The sequence below is a fragment of the Chaetodon auriga genome, chromosome 9 (assembly GCF_051107435.1).
Source record: "Chaetodon auriga isolate fChaAug3 chromosome 9, fChaAug3.hap1, whole genome shotgun sequence".
Classification (NCBI taxonomy): domain Eukaryota; kingdom Metazoa; phylum Chordata; class Actinopteri; order Chaetodontiformes; family Chaetodontidae; genus Chaetodon; species Chaetodon auriga.
Genome location: NC_135082.1, coordinates 23771025 through 23796903, shown reverse-complemented (window position 1 = coordinate 23796903; position 25879 = coordinate 23771025). Strand labels below are relative to the sequence as shown.

Sequence of the window (25879 nt, the reverse complement as noted above, 5' to 3'; positions counted from 1 at the left end):
GTTGTCACCTGCACGCTGCTCTGAAAATAATTTGGCAGAAACGCAGGCAGCCAGGCACGTTAAAAAGATTACACTTGTAGGTTCACAGGGGCAAAACATCTGTCGTGCCCTTGCACCTGCTACAAGGCGCATAAATCACAAAAAGGGAATGAAAAGAGAAGCTCTTGGAGAATAAGTGGCAAAGTAAGATTGTTGGGAAGTGAGTGAGGAGTTGATCAGTAACTCCAGGGTTTCCGGGTCAGGTTATAGACTAACTGTGGAAGGTTATGAACTGGAAGTCTTTAACTTTACAATGACAGGAAGGGAGGAGGGGTGAAGCATCAGTCAGCTGCAGGGAGCATGTTTCACCTCTGCCTTTCTTTCCCAATGCTCCTGTTTCCTTCCATTCCAGATTAGAAAGAAATGGAAAGAAGGGCAAAAGGCAGGCTTGAACCGTGGAGGGTTAAATGGATGTGTTCAGCTCCAAAGACACGAGTCTGCGGCCATGCAAGCAGTGCTGTGAGGCTGTGCTGTGAGCTAAATGTTAACATCGGCATGCTGAAGTTTAGCAGGTACAATGTGTACTACCATCTTCTCCATCTTAGCTTAGCTTAGCATGTTAGCATGCTAACATTTTGGTAAACACAAAGTGCACCTGAGGCTGATGGGAGCGTCGTTAGTTTTGCAGATGAACCAAAGCACTGAACAATACAATTTTTAGCCTGATGATGGCACTCGATGAAAAATCAAGAGATCAGGTATTAGGATCTATCCCCTGTGGACCATGAATGTCTGTACAAAATTTCCCATCATGCAATAGTTGTTGAGATATTTCATGGGGATAGAAAGAAGCCCTGCTAGCATGGCTAAAAGCAGCTCTGGCTATACCTTCTAAAGACACTACGGACCTCAGCAGAAAACACAATCATATTTTTGAGGATAACTGGTCAAATGGTGTTATTGTATGATTTGGAATATCTCTCAAAAACCATTACGGATGAAATTCATCACACAAGAGGCCAAGTTCCCACAAACAGCAGCCTCGATAAATCACAATGTAATCCAATGGCACCACATTTTCAGAGCTGGAGCGATCACAGATTTTCTCAAATATCCACAAACTCCTTGGCTAGCTAGCTTCAAATACATAGAACCACAGAGGGAACAGGCCACACCAAGAAGTGAAACACAATTCTTCAGTCCAAAAGAAGTTCACTGATAATCACAAACGAGGTGTGAAAGGGAAGAGTCGAGAGCACGGGGTGAATAATTCCTTGATGGGACAAGAAGTCATTATGTCAGGATTTAAAACTGCTTTTATGGTGTGATTTGTTGGAAGGTGTGTCGAGGCAGATACAAATGGATCTCTGGGTGAGCAATAATCGCTCATGTGGACCTCGATGTGTTAATTGATACAGCTTAACAGTTCATCACATTGTCCAACTTTATGTAAAAGATATTGCATCTCTCCAGTTTTATTCTCCATTTTATTGCTTGATATGCTCATGGCTAACAGCAGCGTTACAGGCGTTTAAACACAGCAGCATTATGTGAAGGTTTAATAACAGTCCCCTTTTAATGTCTGTATGCCAGACTGCTGTTTCCAGCTCAACTAAAAACACTAAACCACTATGATCCCAGTCTTTCATCTCGGTCTTATCATCTGTCTTTCTCAATGCGAAGATGCATCCAGAGGACTGTGCACTCAACGAGAAGCAAGACAGTTTTACTAATTTTATTTTTAGACTCACACAAAACACATTTTAACCCTTATTTCACCAGACAAGCGGAATCAGCACTGTTATTAATATCTCAAGCATCTCCTGCAGCATCCAGCATTGTCTAACACCGAAGACATCAAACAGATCTGCTGTGAACTGTTTTAGAGGGATTTTGATCAAATCTAAGTGACACAAACAAAGGAAAAAACAGTGTACTTTGTTATCCTCACCATGCAGGCTCATTACCATGGAAAATAAATGTCATCTGTCAAGCCTTTTGAAAATACTCAACTTTCAAAAAGGTCTTTGAATGTCAAAACTGACATGAAAAGCACATCAAATGTCAGTAAGCGTGTTCGATATCACTGGCTGAGAAATGAACCACAGCTGTTTGTAAATGAGTGGCTCATTTTTCCTCAGTGGCACGAGGAACAATTTCAGCCGTATTCTGGAGTACGAGCACTCCCAAAAATATCACTTCTATTTCCATCAAAGCATAATGTCTGATATTTGGCTATTAATAACTAGAAACACTGATTTTGCTTTTGGTGTCTGGGAAAGAGACACGGAGAAAAACAAAGGAAGATACGCTGCAACTGAAAATAAAAACGCATATTTACTGGGTTATTTACTACAGAGGGACATGAACTATGTCCTCTTTTCATCAATCACCATGACCATGTTTGACAGTCCAGTCATCTTCATTGTCTTTACTGATTAAGAAATAAAAGCAAAAGTAAAAGCAGTAAAATCTCTGGAGCTGAACCCATTCGTCGATTAAATGATAATTTGCTGCACGGTAAGCATTTTATGATTTTTTTGGTTAATGGTTTGTCGCTTTGTTAAGGAAAAAAAGCTGATTATTGGCTGGTTCAAAGCTTCTCAGGTCAGAGGTCTGCACTGTGCACAAAACAAGCAATCCTAATATGTCACCTTGGGCTTTGGGAAATTCTGATGGGCCTTATGTGTTTCATGGCATTTCATAGAGCGAATGATTTATCGATTACTTTGCCAGATTAATCAATAATGAAATAACTGTTAGCTGCAGTCATGAAAAGATCCTCTGCAGGACTCTGAACCTACACCCTGAAACGAAGGAGTGCGGGAGGCAAGAATACACAGAAACAAAGTGTACAATGAACCGTTTCTTCTCTCGCCGCCGCAGTTCCTACACAATGTCTATTCAAAACTGAGGCTTTTGTATCTCTGCACAGCTGAAGCAGGGCAGGTTGTCACAAAGGACAGCTCTAAAAATAGGAGCTCGGCTTTTTCTGCGGCCGAGAGTGGCAGGTTTGTTCTCCCCGCTCTCGCATTTCTCAGCAGGCCTGACTGCTCAGCACCTTGAGCTCTGATCTTTTCAACCTCTTCCTTGCAATCCATTTCTGCTCGGACACTGCAGGACACCTCGATGAAATATTTAGATGTGATATATACAGGATCCACACAAACTGAACAAGTGATACCATGTTTATGTGCTTTATAACCAGAGTCCATGCTGTGCATATGGTTGCTTAATTTCTAAATAGGTGTGCTTATGCTTTCAGAGCCATCATAATCAGACAGTTAGCACATTCACAGCGCCATCAGTAGATCATCTCAACAGTGAGGCAACACCCAACAGAACCACACCCACACAGCAGGGATAATAATAATCCATAGAGCCTAAAGACAGTCAATACCATTATCACGCACATCAGCAGAGAGGCACAGTGTTTGAGATCAATCAGCTAAATTGTTGCCATTATCTCAGTTTACAGGCCCATAAGCTCTACGAGAGTGATGTTTATCATTTCTCTGTCATCACCCGGCAGCGTGATGAAGTCCATTCTCAACCAAGCATGCTTATTTTTCTGATCACAAACAGGATAACACGCGTGGAAGCAGAAGAAGGAGCACTTTTATCAGGTCTGATTCATAGGAATTCAATTCATGTTGCTGTTGGTGTTGTGGTAATACAATTGGAGTGCGGTGCAGGCTTCCCTCTTCGTCTTTATCAGCCTCCATGCCAGCAAATGGAAGGTATTTATTAAGGAAGTCTAGTAGAAGCTACAGATACAACAAATGGGGAAGAGACACAGATAAAACCCCCAGCAGAAACACAAACACAGACAGCTAGAGGAGGCAGGAAAGCAGAACAGACACACTCACACACAGTGAACACAACAGACAAACACTGTTAATAGATACAGTACCTGAGGTTTATTGCATTCCTGGCAGCCAGGTTAGAGGAGAGAGCCATGAAAAGAAGCAGAGGAGATGAAAGTTATCAAACATGCCACTTGCCAGTCGAGGATGTGAGAAATGGTGCGTGAAAGCTGCACTGACATGTTAAAATGCAGCGTTCTGCACCAAACTGAGAGAAAAAAATTCCATTTTCGACAGAGAGTGAACGTAGCTGCATGCGACTGCATCCCACAACCATGTTCAGAGATATCTGCTTGAGTCCTGAAACTTCTTGCTGCTTCCCTGCTGCATTAAGAAAACAAGTGACTTGCTATGCTAAGGCAGACAATTGCGCTGTTTTCAGTGCTCAAGGTATGTTTTTATTTGTATTAAAACAAAGATTACATCAGCCCAGAGGCCAAATCTTTATCATTGTTCTGGGACTCGGCAGGTTAATGAAATTTCAAGGTGAAAATTCAACTTTCTCAGCTCTGAGCCAAGGACAGGTAGGGAACACACAGACACACGCATTATTATTCTTAGCTTGCACGCACATCTTTCCATTCAGCATGCCTGCAGATTACTGAGCAGATCACTTTAACTTCTCAACCTCCTTATTATCACTGCGGGACATTTTCAACCTCCAAACAGACAATAAGACTCCAATTATAAGGTGCTATATGTGTAGTGGTTTTAAAAATCAAGTTATCTTTTCCAAATTAACTTTGAAACCTTTGGTACAATTACCTCGAACACAGAAGACCACGGCGGAGTTTTTAGCCTTTATCTCATTCCAGCAGTTACAGTGTTAGCTGTTCTCAAATTTAACACCACGCTTTGCAGAGGATACGACTTGCCCTCTGTCTCTGATGGGCAGAAAATATCATATTTTAATTTTCTTGGCCAATATTACTCCCACAATTTTAGTAGGCCTGAAAAAGGCAGTAGATTAATAGATTTGTGAAAAGAGGGGGAATTAATTGGCAGCTATTACAATCAATTACTTGTAAAGACATTTATCAAGCAACGATGTTGCGTACATACTTAGGCACTGAACATTTTATATTGAGGAGCTTTCAAAGGTAAATACCTGTCAGAAAAACTGACGAGGGAATCATCCTTATCTGCTATGACTCTCCCTCCATATATATCTTAAAGCAATTAAAAAGTAGTCAGCAGATGAGTGAGCAATGTCACCGTCAAGGACATTCCAACAGAGCACTCGATTGCTGATGGACACTTTGGCTGTTGGGGGGATTAAACCTGTGACCTTCTGATTACGGGGCGGCCTTGCTAACCATCGGGCCGCCCGGGTGGAGGAAAAGAGTAAAAGGAGTATTGATTGTCTGCCTCCTGCTGCTTGTATAATTATAGAACAGCTGTTTGGGGCCTTGGATGCCCGAGTAGCCGCTGAGTAAACCCAGAGGAGGAATATTACTCATCTGCTCAGAGAGTTCGGGGTGTCTGAGGAGGTGAGCAAGAGGAGCGTTTAAAAGCGAGCAGAGGAGAGGAGATAAAGGAGGTCAAAGGGTAAAGGAGATAATGAAAATTATCATAACTTGTTATGGATGAAATCAGGGATGTAGCGTTCAGTAAACACGAGGCCGTGATGGCAGCCACATCATCATTTCATTTTAAAGTGAGTGACAGACTGATTCTGCACAAAGACATTAAGTGAGTGGCTGAGTGAGAGATCAGGGGAAAATCTGTGTGTGTGTCTGTGTGTGTGTGTGTGTGTGTGTGTGTGTGTGTGTGTGTGTGTGTGTGTGTGTGTGTGTGCATGCGTGTGTGTGTACGACAGGTCGACAGCACAAATGGCTGTTGATATTAGAGGAAGAGATAGAGTGTGAGATAAAGTGAAAAACAGAGAGCAGCAACTGAGAAATGGAGATTATGAGGGTTTGCAAGGGAGAATATGGAAAGATTAAGTGTGTGTGTGTGTGTGTGTGTGTGTGTGTGTGTGCAACAGAGAGAGAGTGATGCTACAAATAACTGGTGTAACTGGTGTCCATTCTGAACAAGGCACCCGAGTGTTAACCCACCGCTCTGAGCACACAGGAGGCGTGTTGAATCCCAAACACTGCCGTCTTTCACTGCCTGATTTATCCAGGACACTTTTATAAACAGAAATGTACTTGTCTATCTTAATCCTTTTGACGCTTAATGCTTGGATCCTTGCTTCTACTGATAGCAGACCACAAATTTAAGCTCCAACCACAGCTGTGTTTCTTTTCAGGCATTTTCAAAGAGAGCATCGGCGACACTCCTCAAGTCAAATGTGATGATAAAAATATAGCGAGCTAATTTTAAATGCAATGCAGGAGATAAAACTTGGCTCATGGTAATCAGAGCGAGACGGTAAAAAATAAAAGAGGGGCGTCTTGCATCACACCTTAAATCAAAAGCTTTTAATGTTTAGTAGTAGGTGTGGTCTCAGATGATAAATCTAACCAGCCCATTGGAGCTGAAGCCAAAAGTGCCATCTTTCACCTTAGAAATATCGCAAAGGTCAGTCTGCTCCTCTGACACGCTAATGCATGCTGACACACAAGAAGCCTGCATTACTGTAATGAGCTACTACCTGAGCCAATAGCTTGCAAGCTAACAAGCAGGAAGCTCAGGTGCAGCTTGCTCAGAGTTCTGCCGTGAACTGGGCCTTAACCCGACTTCGACTGCAGGCAGAATCCGGGTTTTTTTTTCAGTGATTCACGTAGGCTGGGTGTTCTGCACTCATCGATTTCCCAGTTGCAAAAACAAGAGAGTAAATCACAGCTTTGCAGGTGGGATTAAGAATGTGGACGTCATCGTCTGGCGCCAGTTAGAAAAATAACAACAACAATGGACGAGATCAACACAGCTATACATGTTTTCAGTCAGCTGACAGCAATCGGCTGGTGACTTCTTGTTATTCATCGTAAAGAACTTATAAAAACAATGTTGAGGCTTTTTTTCTGGTTCTACAGGCTCTGAATCAGCCCGACAAGCAACAAATGACTTAAGGGTGCACCAGACTTAGCAGATCCAAAATAATTACCAAAAATAAAATTTAATTGCCCTACTTAATGTCTCTCTGAGTCTGTTACCATTTCATTAAACTGTGAGGCACACTGCATTGAATCTTATGAAAATGTATGCTACATAAATCTGACTGACAGATTGATTGTAATCTTAATCAGCTAATGCAACAGTACATAGCATCTAACAAACACTACTCTTTCCTCCGAGTGATAATAATTGTCCCGACACGTCCGAACGAAGCCGCTCAGGCCAGACTGTGTTTACATGTTCAAGAAAGAACTTGCATTATGTTTGAACCCTGAAAGCCAAATAATCCTCACTTCATACACATAATAGCTCTTCTTCAGATGATGGTGGAGAGTGAGGGCCAGAGGGTAGCTGTGTGTGTGTGTGTGTGTGTGTGTGTGTGTGTGTGTGTGTGTGTGTGTGTGTGTGTGTGTGTGTGTGTGTGTGTGTGTGTGTCAGCACTCTCAGTGGGAGTTCCACTACTGGGTTAGCATTACATTTATATTTCAGATATTAAGCTACAGTGACTGAGCATGTTCAGCGTGTTGCTCAGGGACAGCAGCTGTTCACAGACCCTCTGCCCACTGTGGGGATCGAACCCGTGACCTTGAACTTGCTGAACAACCTCCTGTTAACAATGATGATTTGATTGTTGAAAAGTACAAGTGTTGTACTTCACTATAATTTCTGAAATGCTTGTACCTGATAAAATATGTTGCACAGATATAGACTAAACTACCCAACAGTAAGTTAACATTAAGTCCACCAGCTACAACACTGAAATGCTGCCTTCATATAAATACAATAGTAATAATAATCAAATGTTATAAAACATAATTATATAACTCTAACAAGGGTCATAATGAGCACTTTCACTTCGTATGCTTCTGATGAGGCTTCTGCTGTTTTCCTAAAGTACTATTTTGAGTATTTCACTTGTAATGGAGTATTTTTATACGGTGGTGAAGAGCCTCTTGCACCTGTTAATTCTTTAGGCTAATAAAGGTACTGTGGTCTGCCAGCGCTGTAAAATGAACTGAGGTAAAATCGTTTGAGATACGACTAAAATTGTAATTAAACAATTGGTTAATTAACCAATCAACAGAAATTAAGCAATAATTTTGATAATCAGTCAATAGTTTACGTCATTTTTCAAGCAACAACGCCAAAACATCCCAGGTTCCAGCTTCTCAAATGTGAGCCTCACTTTTGGAAAGATGTGACGGACATCTCTCACTGACTCCATATTCTAAGCATTAATCAGCAGAGTAATCAGCAGTGATGATAACCAATAAAACAGATTTGTCCACAGCCTTTCTCATATTGAAAGAGCTCTGAAAGCTCAGATCAGTGGCTCCTCTGATGTTTTTGTACCTCGCCTCACATTTGCCTTCACAGGAGTGACTAAGCTGAATAAAAATCTTGCCTGCCGGAGAGATTTCCTTTCTTCAATCCCAAGTTTCTCCTCGGTGCATTTCTCACCTCCTAAATATGCCTCGGGGTAGGAGGGAGGAAAATCTGAGCGGTGCCTGGCATTCTAAAAGCTGGAGATTAGCTTGCTATGTCAGCTTAGCATCCACCCAGATACAGCTCTGTCGCTCTGCTCCCCTCCACCCCTCTGTCAGCAGCAGCAGCAGCGGCGGCGGCGGCGGCGTACCGCTCTCTTGCTAAGTTAGCTCCCTTCCTACTGTACTTCTAAGTGCACTCGAGCAGAGCCCATTTGGGACTGCTGGTTGCCATGGCACCCGCTCCATCCTTCCCACAGGAATGGTACTAGAGCGAGGAGGGCTGAGTGTGTGACGGGAGATGTCGGGCCATGAGAAAGTTCAGTGCAGTCTTCTGAAACTAAAACACAGCAAGTCTAAATTTAGGAAACAGGGTGGGGCCGGAGGGAGGCAGGAGGGAGATGACGTTTGCCGCATTTTCCCTTTTTGAGCGTGATTGTTTCATAGCGTTCCAAGAAGAACTGGGTACACTGACAGATCCCCCAAGGGAACGTCAGGAATGAAGGGAATGCAGTGAAATTGTGCAGAACAGGAAAAACTGCGTGTAACAACTGCATGCTGGGTTATTTGCATCATTAGTGTGAACATGGTTCGCTTCCTATTCCCAGGCAAAGAAAGCGCAGAGGGAGAGCACCCGGTGCAACGCAATGGAGGGCAAACTCTTCCTCTGCTGGAGTTGAATCCCTTCACGTAGTTAAAGTCAATACTCTTGAGCAAATATGGCATCTGTGGATGAGACTTTGCACCGTCCACATCCACATTTTTGCTTTCATTTTCCATCATCAACATCATCTTAACTATCTTCCACAATACAAAGCTTGCTGATTTGTCCGGCCTCTAAAATGCTGAAAGAGCGCTTAATTAGGAGAAGTACTGTCAAATATAAAGCATGTAGTACTGGTGTGTGATTTGAAAAACAAGTGGAACACCAGAGGAAGAACAGAGCATGATTTGACCCTGACAGTGTTCCCCTTTTGCCAAACTTCCTCTTTCATTTTCTCCCTCTACATAGTTCTTACGTAAGAAAATATTAAATCAAAATACACTAAATCACATCGTCAACTGTCCTTTTCTTCATCTTATGCAGTGCAAAAACGACACTTTCTACTAACAGGCATTTTCTAACAGTTCGCATAAATGTCCGTCAGTCATCTTGTCAAGTGTATTCTGAGTGCTCTGTGTTAAAACCAGTCTGTGTTACTGGGACTGAGATGCATCAGGGGACAGTGGTTTCTAACCTTTTCTGCTTGCGATCCCTCATCAAGCACAAGAGTTGTGAGCAATTCGAGTGAAGTGATTTTCCTTTCACATTTTATTTTGATAATTTAAGAGGCCAGAGGATGTGAAGCTGGACACAACTTTATAAGATGAGAAAAATGTGAAAAAATGGACAGATTTTTATGTAGCTGAGTTTTTTTTTTTTTTATCATCTTTTACCACAAAAATCCTCTTGCGAGCAGTTAAGTTCATCTAAGAGCAACGCTTTAAAAACAAAACTTTCATTTTGAACAACTTCCTTTTCTCTTGAATCAATGATCATCAAACAGCAACGTGAATACGACTCATTCTCCAGGACACACTTCACCTGCACACCCAAGGAACTATAATGCTAAATGCACCTTAGATGAGCTTTGGAATAAGCATTTTAATCATCCTCATAACTGCAGAGATATCTGAACACAAGCGCTGAAGTTATGCATTGATGAAGAGTGTGTCGAGGTGCGAATGCTGGATCCAAAAAGTGCTAAAAACATGAAAAAAACTCACATCAAAAGACCATTCAGACAACCAAAGAAGCACAAACAAACAGGCTTTCAAAGAGGCAGACAGCACAGAGACACTACAGTATGCTCATCAAACTACACAACATGTATTAAACATAGGGTGGAGCGACACACTAAAGCCAGCAGAAGCTACAAACATCACACACAGTGTAGCAACTTTAATCTAGCAAGGAGGGGTAAAACAACAATTAAACACCACAGGGCGGAAAGCTCAGTGCAAAGATTAAGAAAACAGGCTTGAAGCGCACCCTGAGGGGACAGGGGTGCCCGTCCCCAGACACAAGACATCAAAACACAAGCTACAACCGAGGGTCAGCTAAGGCCACCGAGCACAAGGTTGGTTGGACAGGGAGCACAAATTTCCAGCTATGATCTGAAGCAAGACGGCACAACAGGTTCCAAAGAAGGAGCGCAACACACAAACAGGCACAACGCGGCACCAGAGCGGCGCTGAGCCGCCTCTGAAGCGCACAGCGATCCACCGTAGCGAGGGGAAACACAAAACTGCAGCGCAACTCACCGTGTGGTATCCCCGGGCTATGGGCGGCTTTCCGGTGGGGTACGGATCCACGGTGTCGATGATTGTCTGCCTCTCCCCTTTCTGGTTGATCTTCCGAAAGCGCCGACGGGACTGTCTGTGCGAGGCTTGTCGCTGAAAGTACTCCTCATTTTCATCCATATAGTCCACCTGGAGATGATAGGGAGGGAGGGAGAGGGAGAGAGGGGGGAGTGACTGCCTTCGTCTTCATTCACGCCCTTCCCCGCATCCCCCCCACAAAACACACACACACGCTCATCCCAAAAACCCCACCCTCCTATACTCCATCTCCCATTCCACCACCTCCACCTCCACCTCCTCCCTGCCTCCCGCCCCTCTCATTGCGTAAAAATAGATGTGTGTGTGGGCTGCACGATGCACACCTACGTCAAAGGGTTCTCACAACACAAAAAAGAGAGGCAGCGAGAGAGCGAAAACACAGGGATGAGTGAGGATCTGGAGGGAGGCAGACAGAGGGCGACGGGGAGTAGATTGATTGACAGACGGCGATAAACAGAGACAGAGTCTGATGGAGTGAAAGACAAGCAGATGAAATCGACACTCTCTCCACTCTCTCTGCCTCTGTTAAACGTATTAACCACAATGAAATTACATGTTGAAACAAGATAAAATCCATGTTTCCATTTTTAATGATTTGAAAGGAAGGAGGGGAAAAAAAACATTTTCCAAGTGGAAACTGGCACAGGATGCCACTTCAGCATCAGGCAGTGAAGTCATATTGTACAGTTTCAAGCACTTTTGGATGAATGCTACTTAAATGAGGCCACTCTGCTGCCTGGCGGCTTTGGGTCGTGATGGAATGACATATTTAAGTTTCTTTCTTCTTCGTCTTCTTTTTTTTTTGGACCCGTTCCTCCTCCCCTCTCACTTGCTGCTTTCACTGCGGCTTCACATTTCACAGCGCTCAGCCTTTGGGATTACACCACTAAAATCTCCCTCTGCCGTACCAACTGCTGCCATGACAACGGCAGGGGAGCTGCGTGCGAGCGTAAGTGTGATTGTGTGTCTAATTGGACCTCTCAATGTGTGCACGCATGTGTTTGTACAGTATGGACAAGTGAGCGGCTTATTCTTCCTCCTTTTGACATGTTAAGGCTCTTTTGCTTGTGTTTGTAATTGCTGGTCTGCATGTGTGCATCTTTCTGTGTGTTCCTCAAACTTGTCGCGGGGGGGCTTAGCCATGTGCATCTATATCCCAGCAGCACAAAACCCTCCTCAGTAATTATAGGGCGGGCTGGCACCTATTATAGCAAAAGGGGTAAGGCCAGAAAGTGTCTGCAGCGAGCAGAGCAGAGGGTGTTATTACTGAGGGGTCTGCGTGTAGCTGATACAGGCCCAGCTAACAGAAGCCCCCCATCTAATTACAGCATGTGAAAGGGACATCGCTGAAGATGTGCGGTGACGGCAGCAGCAACAACCAGTCGTTATTGTACACTGATAAGACGTGGGTTATGTTTGATGTCGTCCTTTAGAAAAAAGATGGCAAAAGGCGGATTCGTAGGTGCTAGAAATGGTGGGGAGTGCGTGCGTAAGAGCATGCATGTGTGTGACTTCCTGTGCTGGAAGCCAAATGAAATTTAACATCTTATCAGCGGACAAATGGCCAGTCAGCAATCAAAACGGTGTGAGCTGCTGGCTCCATTTGCCACAGAGCGCGAAGTTCTGCTGGCCAAAGTGGAAATGTTTGCACAGCTTTGTTCACCGCCCCTCAGCTCACTGTTGCCTGCAACTGGTCCGAAAAACATTATTCATTATGTTAATTATGTTTTTCATGCCTGTCCTGTGGTCTGTGTGTTCCCAATTTAATTCCCTCTGCTTGATAGAAATCCCTTCCTCTTCCAGGATGAATTTCAAGATGAATCTGTGTGAGGATGGATTTGTGGAGGCGAGGATCAAAGCAAATGTATACTTAGAACCACGAAAATAGATTTTTCTCCACTTATCTTATGCTGTATACCTGTGAGGGTCATCTCAACCATCAGACACAAAGAGCGGATGAGGGTGAATTCAAACAGCTGGTCTTAAGGTTACGTTCAAGATGTTTCCATGTTCATCAGAAGGTCATCTTGAGTTCTAACTATTTGTCAGAATTGCACAATCATTTTCAGTATTTCCTGGTATTTTACTGCTATGAACCAGTAGTGGAGAAAATCACAGTGACTTCTTTATCTCTCATGGATGGACCTCCGTGCTCACACCAAAATGGATAAACGAGAAGTTAAAACTGAGGAAGGTTTTCAGAAGAATGACGAAACGCGTTAAAACTCCAGTCCAGTTTAGATTCAGCTCTGCAGACCTCCTGTCCTGTCACACTGCAGCGGGTACACCGAACATCTCGCAGCACTATGGACGACAGCTGTTTCTGAATTTGCACAACGTGGATTTTGTCTCCAGCTTACTGCCTCCCTTTTAGCACAAAATCATCAGCAAAACTGCATCTGTTCTGATCTGCAGGGCTCAGAGGGCTTCTGCTCAACAGATGATTGTATTGTGCTGCTACCTCCTGCCTCTGCGCCCCTCTGAGACAGCAATGATTTGTTCTCAGCAACTTCTTCTGTGAGCCAACGTTTGATTTGCCGTAAAAAATGGGTCAGAGCTCCAACCAGGCTTGGACTGGAGAAGCCCTGCGCATGCTGGACTCCAGCAAAGACACAGTTAAATACAGCTGTGCTCTCGAGGCTGTGATGAAATGACAACAGGAGGCACTTACACAGATTAGTACAAAACATCACAGGACCAACTCTCAAGGATGTCATTCACAGTTACAGCTCTACTCTGCTGCAGGTAATGTAGGTTTGGAGAACCACATGGGTCCTGCTCACTCTTACATGAAGGAATTACAAAAATAATTATTATGATTTCCATGCCAACATCAGAGACAAGTGATAGAAGATGATCATGTGCATGAGGCTGTGGTTGTATAATAAGAAAAGATTTGTGTATGTTATGTGGTGTGTCACATCTTTGACACTTAGGTGCTAAAAGTCTGAAAAATGGGACTCACCACAATCATCTCTGAGGGTTCCAGGACGATGCACTCACATCCGCGTCGCAGGCTGCCTGCTGATCGCTTCCCAAAGCTGGACAGAAAAAAAGACACTAATGAAACGATGAGCAAAACAACAATTTAGAAGTTAGGGCTAACGAGTCCTGTTTATGCTGTTTCCCAGTACAATCTGTAAACAGAGTATTTCTTGTGACTCTCACACTGCTGGCCAACAAGCACAGACAGATCCCTTAAATGTCTGTGTAAGTCTATAGGTAAGTCCCTGGCCAACATTTTAAATATGCAGTATGGAATTTCTGTATAAAACACTGAACAGAGCAGCATTGAATGGACAGTTCCTCCTTTCAGCTTCGACCACTCCCACCTGAAGGGAAACACCCGCCTCTGGAAAAGTCCACTTTCATGACGTCACAATTTGTATAGTATGCCTCGGTCCTAATGAGGGGGGAACCGGGGAATATTAAAAGCAGCAGAGACCAAAATGTCTCAAAGAAGGGCAGCAGCCATGGAAATTCTGAGCATAAGGAGATCCAACTTGTGGGTTTGATGAAGAATGCAGCCTTTGTCCAGCCCCCAATCTCAACGCAGAGACACAATGACTTCCCTGTTCGTTATTTTTAACATCTTTCGCTTCAGAATGTGACCCACATCTTGTCGGTTTGCCGATTGTTTTGTTAGATAAACTCAAGCGACTCCAAAAGAACAGACTGCTGTCGAGTTTGTGCGCCCGCCTCGTGTTGTGCATCGTTGTTTTGCATTATTTAGATCCTCTAGCTGGGTTTCATACCAGCAAGTGGGAGATTTCTCTTTAAATTTACATCGAGTCAAGCTGGCCTGGAAGCTGAAATGACTATGACACACAACAATTCATTTCACTCATTTTTGGACCTGAAACAACCATAATAAGCTGGCTGATTGATGGTCGGTGGACCCAAAATTAATTAATTAATAATGCTGATTTACTGGGTCCAACTTCTCAAAAACTTCTTCTCTTTTTGGTGTTTTTAGTCTCCCATGATAATAAACCAAATACATGTGACTTTTGGACTCAAAACAAGATGCCACTTTGGACTCTGTGAACTTGTGATAGAAGTTAACACATTTTATACTTAAAACATCTGATCAAGTAATTAAGAAAACACTCAACAGATTGATTAGTAATGACAAATAACTGCTAGTTGAAGACCTAATAATTTATCTGTTCTGTTTTATATTTGATTTTAATGAGATAACTTTATTTCTTTCATACATTTTCTTATTTCATTGTCAATATTCTGTTCATTTTTCTGGATGGTGTAACCATTTGTCAAACAATCAATTTCTGCATCTAAACAAAATAAATCGGCGACCATTTGCTGGTTCCTGCTTCTCAAATACGAGGGTTTTGCTCGTGTTTGTCATATTTCTCCGCTCTTTCACTTCATGAACTGGGCCTGTTGAGGCATTAAATCAATTCTTCTTGAAACCTGACTGTGTGGCTGATGCAAAGTGAGTAACAGCGGGTGCAGAAAGTTGTCCTCAGAGCTCACAGTGAAGTGAGCAGAGAGTAGTGGCTACCTGCACGGAGGCTGTGGAGGTGGCAGCTTTCATCAATCACACTGACGGGTGCAGACCTCGGGCACAGCATGGCCTAAATGCTCCGGAGCCCTGGGCTTGTGGCTACATGTTGTGGGTACAGCTTGGTCAGGCTGGAGAATAAATACCAGCCAGCTGCAGAGAGCTGGTGATACCCTACCTGCCACTTTGGCATTGAGCAATAATGACTTTTTTTGGTGCCTTTTATTGTCTAAAAGTCGATTTAGCTTGCTTCGCTCTTCTCTTTCTGCTGCCTTTCACACACGAGCCTTTGTTGGGTTTTGTGTTTTTTCCTCTTTTGTCAGCCGTTCTGTTGTTTCTCTGCCAGTGCCGCAATTTTACTTGACTAATTTGTCAACTTTCTGATGCCTTTTGAAAATTGGTTTGTCAAATAACTCCAAGTGATGCACAGTTAACTACTGCGGAGGAGCATAAACCGAAATCAAAAACAGCACTCTGTGACTGGCCGGACCACAGCGAGCGGACTGAATGACGGCAGTCAGGGGGTTAATGCTGATGGTTGCTGTTTGCTTTGCCTGAGCTTCAGTTTAATGCGTTTTAACTCTGCTCGTATCCCCGACATACACGAGCCTGAATTCCACCACAGGCCCAAATAGAGCTTCAGCATGGACAGCTTACTCAGTACTTTCACTCACATTCTCACAAGGAGACAACTGCTGCAATTCTTTAGCAACTTATTTCCAGCAAAGATGATTTGTCAGCTGGGCAGCAGCTTCAGAGAAATGAACGAGCGCCTTTGATCTGGTTTTACAGACATTTGGAGTCAGGACCAGACTCCATGTTGAGCCTCCCTTGGCTGGCTCAACTGTAGAAAAGGGAGCAGTGATTCCACCCATTATACATCACAAAACACGCTAGGCCACCAAACACCAAAGTGACAAGTTCAATCATGTTCCTCCATTACATTCCTAACATTAGTAATCCAATCCACCATTTTGCAGGAGGCAAATGCCACTGGCAATGTGAGATATTAAAGAAGGGATTATGGAAGTGGAGAGTGAGGGGGTGGGAGGGTTTTTTCTAACAAAAAAGTGTCTTGTTTGGAGATTAAAGCCTCCACTGCCGTATGACTAGTCCCGAGCAAATAAAAAGTGCAACCTGCCGTGTGGGTGAATGTATATTAGACAACAAATATGTCTAAAACAAACACTTTGCTGCATTAGGGGTGTGAGCATCTCTGCAGCAAACAACAACGTCACACTGCAAACTCTGACCCATGCAAATATTTTTTTTTAATGATACTGGAGTATGCGCAAGTATGTGCATCTGTTTGCCAAATACCTGCACAAGCTGATGTGAGGTTCGTGCTTTCTTTCCTGAGAACGACGTGTATGCTGGCTGACAAACTTACAAAACCAGATAAGAGGATAGAAAAAGATAAGACGTGTGCCAGATGCTCGAACAGGTATGTAACTCATTTATAACAGAGCTCAGTGCTGAGCGAAGATTATCAGTGTCATACTTTTCACACCAAAACGCTGCTGTATGTGCGGCATTCAAGTGCGCAATTTTATACACCAGTGTTGAAAAAAATCATTTTCTTCACTTCACTTCACTTTACTGTGCCTTCAAAGGGAATTCCCTCGCACAAGCCATTAAAAATACAACAGACGACATGCAGTACATGAATACATAAAGATGTAGCATATATAGACAGATACAAACACTCATCAAAAAGATAAACAAGAAATTTTAAATCAACAACTTAGCAACTTAAGAAACTCCACGACACGACGTACAAAATCATTTTCTATACCAGCTTCTGACTTGCAAACAGCTTTCAAGTCACAATTATGACTGTGAAGCTTTCTGGAAACTGTAACACATACAATACGGAAGTTTTAAAACAAAGATGGACGCCTCATGCTGACCACAGTCTGTTGTGCAAGGTAACAGAAGCCACATTTAACGAAAGCGGTGTTACAATGTCAATTCACAGCGTTTTGTAACCCTCACATGGCCAACTGCACTAAGTGATTTGAGCGCTTGCAAGTCAAAACAAAATCTTTCCCGTCGCTTAACATCCATCCCATAAAACAAAAACATGGTATGAGCCTCCATCTCCAACGTAAATACTGAAGCTCAAGCCATAACACACCGGTGCACACCTGTAGTGCCTGTTGCTTAAAGATGTCATGCAGATGACACTGTGGGGTCATTAACCAACTTGCCTGTTTCATAACATTCTCCAACTTCTGCCTATTTTACACATACAAACATCAAAGCAGGAAACAAAAGAGCACAGATTCAATGAAAAGCTGAGAAAACATGGCCGTAAAGTTTCTGCCTGCATTAAACCCATTTTATTTGGCAGGAACGTGACAGAGCTTGAATCATTTGTGGTGCACCTTTCAAACTGGTTATTGCAATTCAAGTGCTTCACATGTAGCCGAAAAGTTAGTAACAAGATCAATGAACATAAACACTAAATCAACTGCAGACACGTGAAACGTAGATTCATTTAAAGATCCTTTTCAAAAGTTGTCAGCTTTGCTGTCATTGGACACATTGGATGAGCTGCTTTCAGACAAGGGGCCGGTATCTCCTTTTCAAATGAAACCCTGAAGCTCTCTCTCAGTTGACAGACTGACATCTCTCCTGCCTCAGTGGCCTCGCATCCCCCCGCCCGCCTGCCCGCCCCGTTACACAACAAGCCTGGGCGTCTGGAATGTCAGTCCGCATGCATCACCGGCCTTTCACTCCGCGAGCCCGGCAGCCCACCGCCAAAGCCTCAGATCCATTCTGCTGTCTGACTGAACCAGTGCAATCCCTAATCTGCACCCCTGGTCTGAGCTGGAGGAGGAGGGTGGATGGAGGTGGGGGCTCCTCACTCTGTTAAGCCGTTTAACTGAGTAAATGGTGAGAGGGCACACCAGCTTTTTTAACCTACCGGACCCTTAAGAAGGACAAAGATTAAACTCCCTGGTTATGCAAGACTTTAGACCCAGCACAGAAGGAGGGAAGGGGAGGTCAGAGGAAGGAGAGGACGGGGGTCTCAGCAGTGATTGTTAAGTCAATGAAAGCAACATCCAGGCTTGAGGGGTTTACCAACATCCCCTCAGAGTCGCAGCTGACCATCCAACCATCTCTCACCTTGCAAACATAAAAACAATTCCACAGAGTAGCAGCGTGGCCACGCCACACACATGCCCGGACCTTTGCTCCGCCACTTCTGAAATAGAAGCTGACACTGATGCCAAGAATGTGCGATCGACTCGTGACTTTTTGCTGCCTGAAATACAACTTCGCCAAGATCGTAACGGCAAAGAGAAAAGGGCACTGAAGTAGAGAGTTTAGAGAGAGAGCGACGAGGCTAGCCGCTCGAAACTTTTCTGAGACATATCAATCAATCATGGCTGCGTCTATCTTCCATTTTTAACACATTCTCCCCACAGCAGGAGCTCCAGCTTTGTTTTGGTTTCAAAGTTGCCAAAAGTCTTGTCTAACCCCCCGAACATGAAGAAGGCACACCCCTTTTACTGGCAGCACACACTGCACACCGACAAATCCAAAATAACATCAAAGTCGTGTTTCACATTCCAGACTTGAAGGTTTTACTGCAACCGGCTCCCGGCTCGGAGACGAGTCAGAATTTTAAATTACAGCCAAAAACACGGGAGTTTCTAGGCAGAGCTTTGGTGAGTCATACACGGGAGTTAAGTGCTGCTGTAGTCTGGACACTCACCCCCGACACTCCAAGCTGCTCCCTGAGTGACACCACCACCAGATAAGATAAGAGGATCCCTCCTTCTAAAACGTCCCCCCGCTGTTAGTCCACAGTCAGTCCGACAAGCATGTTCCAAGTGGCGACACTTCGGTGTGACTGCGGCACATCGTCCTGCGCACACACACACACACACACCCCGCTGCTGCCGTCTGAGATCAGTGTGTGAGAACGGGAGTGTGTAGCTCGGAGAGTGTGTGTGGGATCAGCCTCTGCCCGGTGGCTCTGCCCCCTTTCTCTCTCGCTCTCTCTGTGCAATGTGGTGCGTTGACTGCAGCCAGCATTCCAGCGTACGACTCACTTCCTGCTACAAGCCAGTGAGAGGGTGGGGTGTGGGTGGGGTGTGTGTGTGTGTGTGTGTGTGTGTGTGTGTGTGTGTGTGTGTGTGTCATGGAGGGTGGGTAGGTGTGGACAACTTTGATCCTCCCCTTGTCTTCAAAGTTACTCATTGACTTTCATAATGTGTTTAATAAAATCATAAAATCTTTTATTATGAATTTTGTAGAATTGCACTGATTTCTGTTGTCAGCTTTGAGTCACATGAATGGAAAATTTCTAGTTATCACATTTAGAGGTTATAATAATGAACTGGTTCTTCTAAGTTAAACTCAGGAATAGAGTAAATGTCCAGCTGATTGTTCATGAAATGAATGTTTCTGGAAACATTGTTGGCCTGTAAACATGCTTCGTGTGAATGTGCTCATTCTGAGTCTGCCAAATACATGAATGTAATATAATGTAAAAGCATCCATTTTAGCCACTTCCACATACTTCAGCCGCACGTGTCTGACTTATGGATCAGCCCTGATCCTTGTTTGAATGTGGACGCTAACAGCACAGCTCAGGATGTAATGAGTAGGCAGCATGGCGGATGAAGGATTAGACTTAAGACCGCTTTACTGCTGAAAAACAAACATCACTGACAACGAGCAACTCGTTAACATTTAACCCCAAATGAAGAGCTGTTGATTGAACTTTCTATAAAAGCTGAGGGACTAGCGGGAAACAACAGATTAAACTTTTTTAAAAATAGGATGGTGAGCAGAGACTGAGATCTCCTGACTTCTACTCTTGAATGTGGGTCAAGCTCCAAAAATACTGGATCCTACAATTCCCATAATGAAACTTGGTAGAGTCTCTTCATTAAAACCTCCGTGCCAGGTCCTGTAAATACCTACATTTTCAAACTCCGTGGCCCCAATTTATATTGCAGGCTTTCTATGAAAATTGAAAGCATCCAAAGCAAAAGTCAAGATAACCCTGACGACTTTATCAGGGTTACTTTCTCTTCAGACGAAACTGCTTCAGAAGACATTACACAACAGAACATCCATGACTGATAAATTGGTATGAAGCATCTTTAGCTTCGCTGGTTTTACGTTAGAGCAGCTCATATTCGGCACTGGTTCAGTTCATTTCCAAATTTCAAGGAGCCGACACACTCGTAATTGTTTGTCTGTCTGTTATAATTGGGGTTTTTTACTGTGAAGCTGGTACAAAGGAGTGCTTCACAGGCAGCCAGTGGTCTGTGGATGGATTCATCACTTTGGTAGAGCTCATGTGAATCGCTGTTGGCGACAATCAGAAGAGTAATTTCTATTATTTTGCTGGAAAACAATCCTCATTTCTTTCTAAATACGTGATTGGAAACATATCTAAACACCCTGAGGGTAATGAAACTCATGAGTGACCACATAAACTTGCAATCTAAGCAGCTGAAAAACACCTTTCAAGCTTATTACTGTGTCTGCCTCCACAGAACATACAGCATATGAGCAATACTGAAAAGAGAGGAGTGAGATCTGTATTTGCACAATTAGAGAATAAATTCTCACTGGATCCGTTCGTCATTTACAGTCACAGATGAGTCTGCCCCGGCTGCTGCTGACTGTCAAGAAATGATCTGACCTTTTCTCCAGCAGTCCACGCAAGCAGAAACGATGACATCCCTCCGCTAACTCACTGCTGATACGAGCTGAATGGGTTAAGAGTTGTGGCTTTGGCTAGCTGATGATCAGGAAACTGTTCAGCGAATGACCGGAGGTAAAGTCCTGACGGCAGTCAACTGACAGCCATAATAAATTCGGCAGCAGCACGGAGGAGGGGAAGTAAAACCAGTCTGGGGTTAAAAAAGTGTATCGAATGGTGGAAGTTGAAAGTTCCAAACAGCAGGTTATTATTGAGAAATGTTCGTTACATAACACTAGAAAACGAAAATGGAGATCCACTCATAAATGTTGTTGTTTTGGGAGAAAGGGCTATTAGGACAGCTATTATTTATATGCTCTGCCAAATTTAAAGTGTTTGGGGGTTTTGTGTATCCTAAGTGTTTTGTCCATTGCTTAAAAAGTTGCAGAGTTGCAGAAAACGGAGAGTTGCTGCATCGACACATCCATACATCTATAAATAACGCTATGTTTGGGACTATTCTGACGGGACATTCACGTCTGCGTCAAATCACACTTCTTTTACACAAACTTAACAAACGCCAAGATCAGGAAACACATTAACGTCTTGATGAAGGCCCATAGAGCATCCAGAGAGACAATATCCTGCGTGGTGTGTTTGAGTGGAAGAAGACCAACACACCAAACCACAGAAAGACTCACGCATTAGATGTGATTGTCTTGTCTCACCTAGTTTGAGAATTTCTACAACACGACGTGGACCAATAGGAGCACAGTGAGCTCTTTCAACTGTAAACAAGCAAAACCACTTGACTTTTACCCTCAAGTCAGGAGCATGTCGAATTAATGTGGCTGCCATGTCACCCTCTGCACACATACGGATGAAAACCACACACACTCGCCCTGTTTCTGTTGTTTATTAAACAGGGAAGACAAGCCGAGCCTTCCTTCACTGTACATGTGATATGTGATATATGTGATGATGAATGACTTCATTCATAAAACTGTGGTCAGGTGGAACAAGTCGTTCCCTGCTGCCTTACTGGTGCGCAGTATGTTATGAGAGATGGCGGGCTATGATTGGTCCGTGTCTGTCTGCCAAGTTACTGCAAAAATCTGCTAAAAAACTAGCCTGACCTGAGCATGAGAGGGCTGATTTCCTGTAACTGTTTCATACAGCACATGCTTCCACATGCTTTAAATCTGTGTCACACCTTTATCAAGATTTATTGGGGTTGTATTTGATTTCGCACTGGCCTCTGGGTTAAATACGGCACAGGGCTCCGCTTTATTTCGCTTTATGACTGAGTCACTCCTCTTCCCCTGGATCACATCTCACTACAGCAACCAACAAGGGGAGAGGAGCAGAGAGAGAAGCGCTGAGAGAATGATGGAGGCGTATCAGGTTTTCAGCCTTGCTGCCAGTGTAGATATGAGCAGCCATTTCTGGGCAGGGCCTGTCTGAAACCCAATTCCACCACAGCTTTAAAAGCTTCAGGAAGTCCCGCTGGACCCCATTCAGTTCCTCGTGTCACAACCAATTTCCCCTCCAAGCCATTTGGCCCTAATCGTGTCTCTTCTTTTTTTTTTTTTTCCTTTGTCGCTATGGCCATCAAAAGAACTTTAATGACAGAGAGAATAACTCTGAGTGTGAAGAACGAGTAAGCTGCAAGCTAATTTAAACAGAGAGTGATGTCTGCTCAACACATAGACATCCATTCAATAACCAAAGTCACGTCTCTAATAAGACCGCCACACCTGTTGAAGTGTGACAGTTACATACAGCATGACGGCGTCAGATGGCTTCCAGCGGGACGCCATCGTACCTCACTGTTGCTGCTACAGACCAATTTCTCTGGCACTGTTGCTTTGAATGCAGTCATACAATGGCTGTCATGAAAAAAATGGTTTATCAATGTTCTTTTCTTCTTGAACTGAAAATGTCACTCAACTGCTGAGTGAGTTTCATGACCCAGAAGTCCTTGAAAACTTGAATCAGAATGAGTCATTTCCAATGTGTCATTTCAAAAATGTCTTCTCGTCACTGGGGAAATAGGTCTTACTTCATTTCATCCCCCATCATCAAAAATCACGATTTTAACACAGCACTCACACACAAAAGGCTCCTATCAGTTTTCAATAAACTGTCTGAATCTCACACATTCAAACTTATTATATCTACAACAACCAATAGCAACACACCAGATGCTCGGCCCACCAATCAGTGCACAGTCCAGAATCTGAGAGCGGTCATGCTGTCATTCTTAATCAGAACAAACTGATAACTCACATTAATCAACGCAAGAAAGGAGTCCTGACGTACTGATGATTTTAGTGGTACTTATGGTATCTTTACCCTGGAAATGTGTTCATTTATCCTGCTGTGGACTTATCAGGTCAGCCCTATTTTAAAATGTTTTTGTTGATAGTACTCCACAAGACTGCACTTTAACCAGGCTTTATATCTGGAGGATGTGAGTTGTTGACCTCCTCCTCTGTGGTTAGGGTGTAGTTACGTTTAGGCCATGAAAGCTGCTTGATTTAGGCTATGGACAGATTGCAGTCACGGTTAAAAGAAACCTGCGTTTGATGTTGCGAAGACACAGGATGCAAACGTACACCCAACCGCCCACCCGACAACATCATGTTACTTCCTGCTTCTGAAAGAGGACAGCTGATGTTCAAAAATGTGCCCAAAAACCGACAACATCGATTGTTTGTGGCAGCTTCAACAGTTTCTAAAACTAGTGTAAGTTTAAGTGCATTAATACAAATGGAGGTTAAATAGGCTACTGACTGATAAATGCAGAGGTTCTGTTGTTTCTGTGCCATTAGTGCCCATTTGCACTTCGTTGCTCCATCGTTTTTGCTATGCTCTTTAAATTACTGCACGACGAATTCTTCTGCTTTGTGTTGCAATTTAAGTGACTTTGCTCGAAAGTGCTCCATTTGCAGTTTGGGCATCACACTTGTGTATGTATAATTCAGAGCAGTTGGAAGAAAGAAGACTTGTGTAATGCAGTTGGCATCACTCTAAACAAAGTGGGCTAACCTCACACAGTCTCATGCAGCAGACTGGAGCGGACCCCTGCACAGGCCTCCTTGCATATCTGCTTAGTAAACATTTTCAGAGCCCTGTCTTCCCCAGTGACTGCAGCTGGGCATTAACTTCAATCTGCCAATACCTGCAAATCCCCTTCTGATATCCCATACACACACTTTCACCTTGTCGAAACTCAAAAGGTTATATTTAAGAGGGGAGCCGCTTTGTGGCACATTTCCGATCAAGCCCTCCGTTTTAAATGCCTCCCACGCTCATGTGAATCCGGAGAATGACCGCTGCCGACCCCCACAGTTCTGCTGGGACTGCTCTGTTCCACGGACTAAAGCGACGCCCGGAGCTCCGAGTGGTCGTAGGTGTGCGTTATGCAAGCCTAATGGATGAAAAGATCATTGTTTTCAAGACGCCCACGGAGATGGTTCATGTAACGGATCCACTTGTGAAATCGCAGCTTTTTAACATTTGGGTCTTGGCTTCAGAGGTGGTGATCACTGCTGTGAGCTGATGGCTGAGAGCCGGGGAGGGGAGCATGAATCTGAAGTCCTCTGAAGGTGTCGTGGATAATTATTATCCGTCATGGGAGTGGGTTCTGGAGACAAACTCATTCTCTACCACTCTACTCTCTTCAAGTACTTCAAATATTTGTTTCATGATGCAACCTTCCTTTTCAGAAAAAGGGGACAGATTTATATGGAAATCAGAGTGACTTCCACCACTTTCCTAACCACTCTAGAGGGGTGACACCAAAATAAGACTGTTATCGTCACTATCAATGTTGTTGACGCTGCAATCAAAGCATCTGCCCAAAAGGTTTCTGGCTGGCATGACTTGTTGTATGTTGATGTTTAAATGTTGTGGTATGATGTTGAGTTAAATTTGTTTACAGGGCAAACAAATATTCCTGTTAACACTTTAGGTCATGTATCACTATTTAGCATGCATAAGCATAAACGCTTAATAAATGTTTTATAACAAGCTATAATGTGACTGAATGCAGCTAAAAGTACGTTTTGCATGTTCACTCAACTTCACTATATTGTCATTAATTATCAATTTGTGTCGCCAGTTCTGGTAAAACCATATCTGGTTATAAGGGAGACTTTTATTTTGAAGCATTAGCATTTTGTGAACATTCATGGTGGTGCACATTCACAGAGAGTATTTATGCAAACAAATGCTGTATTTAATTTTTTTTCACATCGTTTTAGTGTGCATGCTGTCTTCCTCTGTCTCTTTCCATTCAGAAGTTTTCCTTGGGAAGGCAGAGAGAGGATGTATTCAAGACAGACCCTGTGATTTCTTTGTCTCTCTAGAATTGCAGCAAAGTTGTGCTGATGCCATCTTTTGAATTTTATTGCAAGGCACCAGTTCAGCATCCTTCTTCACTTCACTGAGAGAAGCTACTACACTGTGCATGGGAAGCACTGGAATATCAGGTTTGTTTGGATTACACCAGCAAAGAGCACAAATGTAGATCATGTGTATCAATTTCCTGTCAAATATTTTACAGGTCAACATATTCATAGCTTGTTCAGTGGTTGGAAGAAAATGATAAATTTGGTACTTAGAAAAGCTGCAAAATCCATGAGTTTGCAGCAGTGGTCACTTTCTCCTGAGTGATTTTATACCACTACTACTGCTAATAAATAGGCACTGTTAAACAATGTTTAAGAAGTACATTTCCTGTTTACTCCTCTGAATAAGAGCAAGTTGATAAGAGGGGAAATAAACTTTTTTTTTTGAGATTGCATAAAGGAAAATTGTCTCTCTCTTGCCAGTCCAGGATTAGCTTTTTATCTCCCTTTGTGACTGTTCTGCACAGGGTTTGAAGGGAGGAAGTTGGTCGCGT

General features: G+C 43.4%; 1 protein-coding gene across 8 annotated transcripts in view; it reads right to left on the bottom strand.

Moving 5' to 3' along the window:
• The window catches only part of rapgef2b (Rap guanine nucleotide exchange factor 2b), a 104992-nt gene that overhangs the window by 40544 nt on the left and 38569 nt on the right, over positions 1-25879 (bottom strand). For 5 of the 8 annotated variants that reach the window (XM_076739403.1, XM_076739404.1, XM_076739407.1 and 2 more), the window contains exons 5-7: positions 13740-13815; positions 10697-10864; positions 3893-3910 (exon numbers count right to left, since the gene is read on the bottom strand). In XM_076739403.1, the coding sequence (XP_076595518.1) occupies positions 3893-3910; positions 10697-10864; positions 13740-13815 (262 nt within the window). Of the gene's footprint in view, positions 1-3892; positions 3911-10696; positions 10865-13739; positions 13816-19023; positions 19552-25879 lie in introns of those variants that run through there. The other 3 variants (XM_076739405.1, XM_076739409.1, XM_076739410.1) reach the window with 2 other exon arrangements.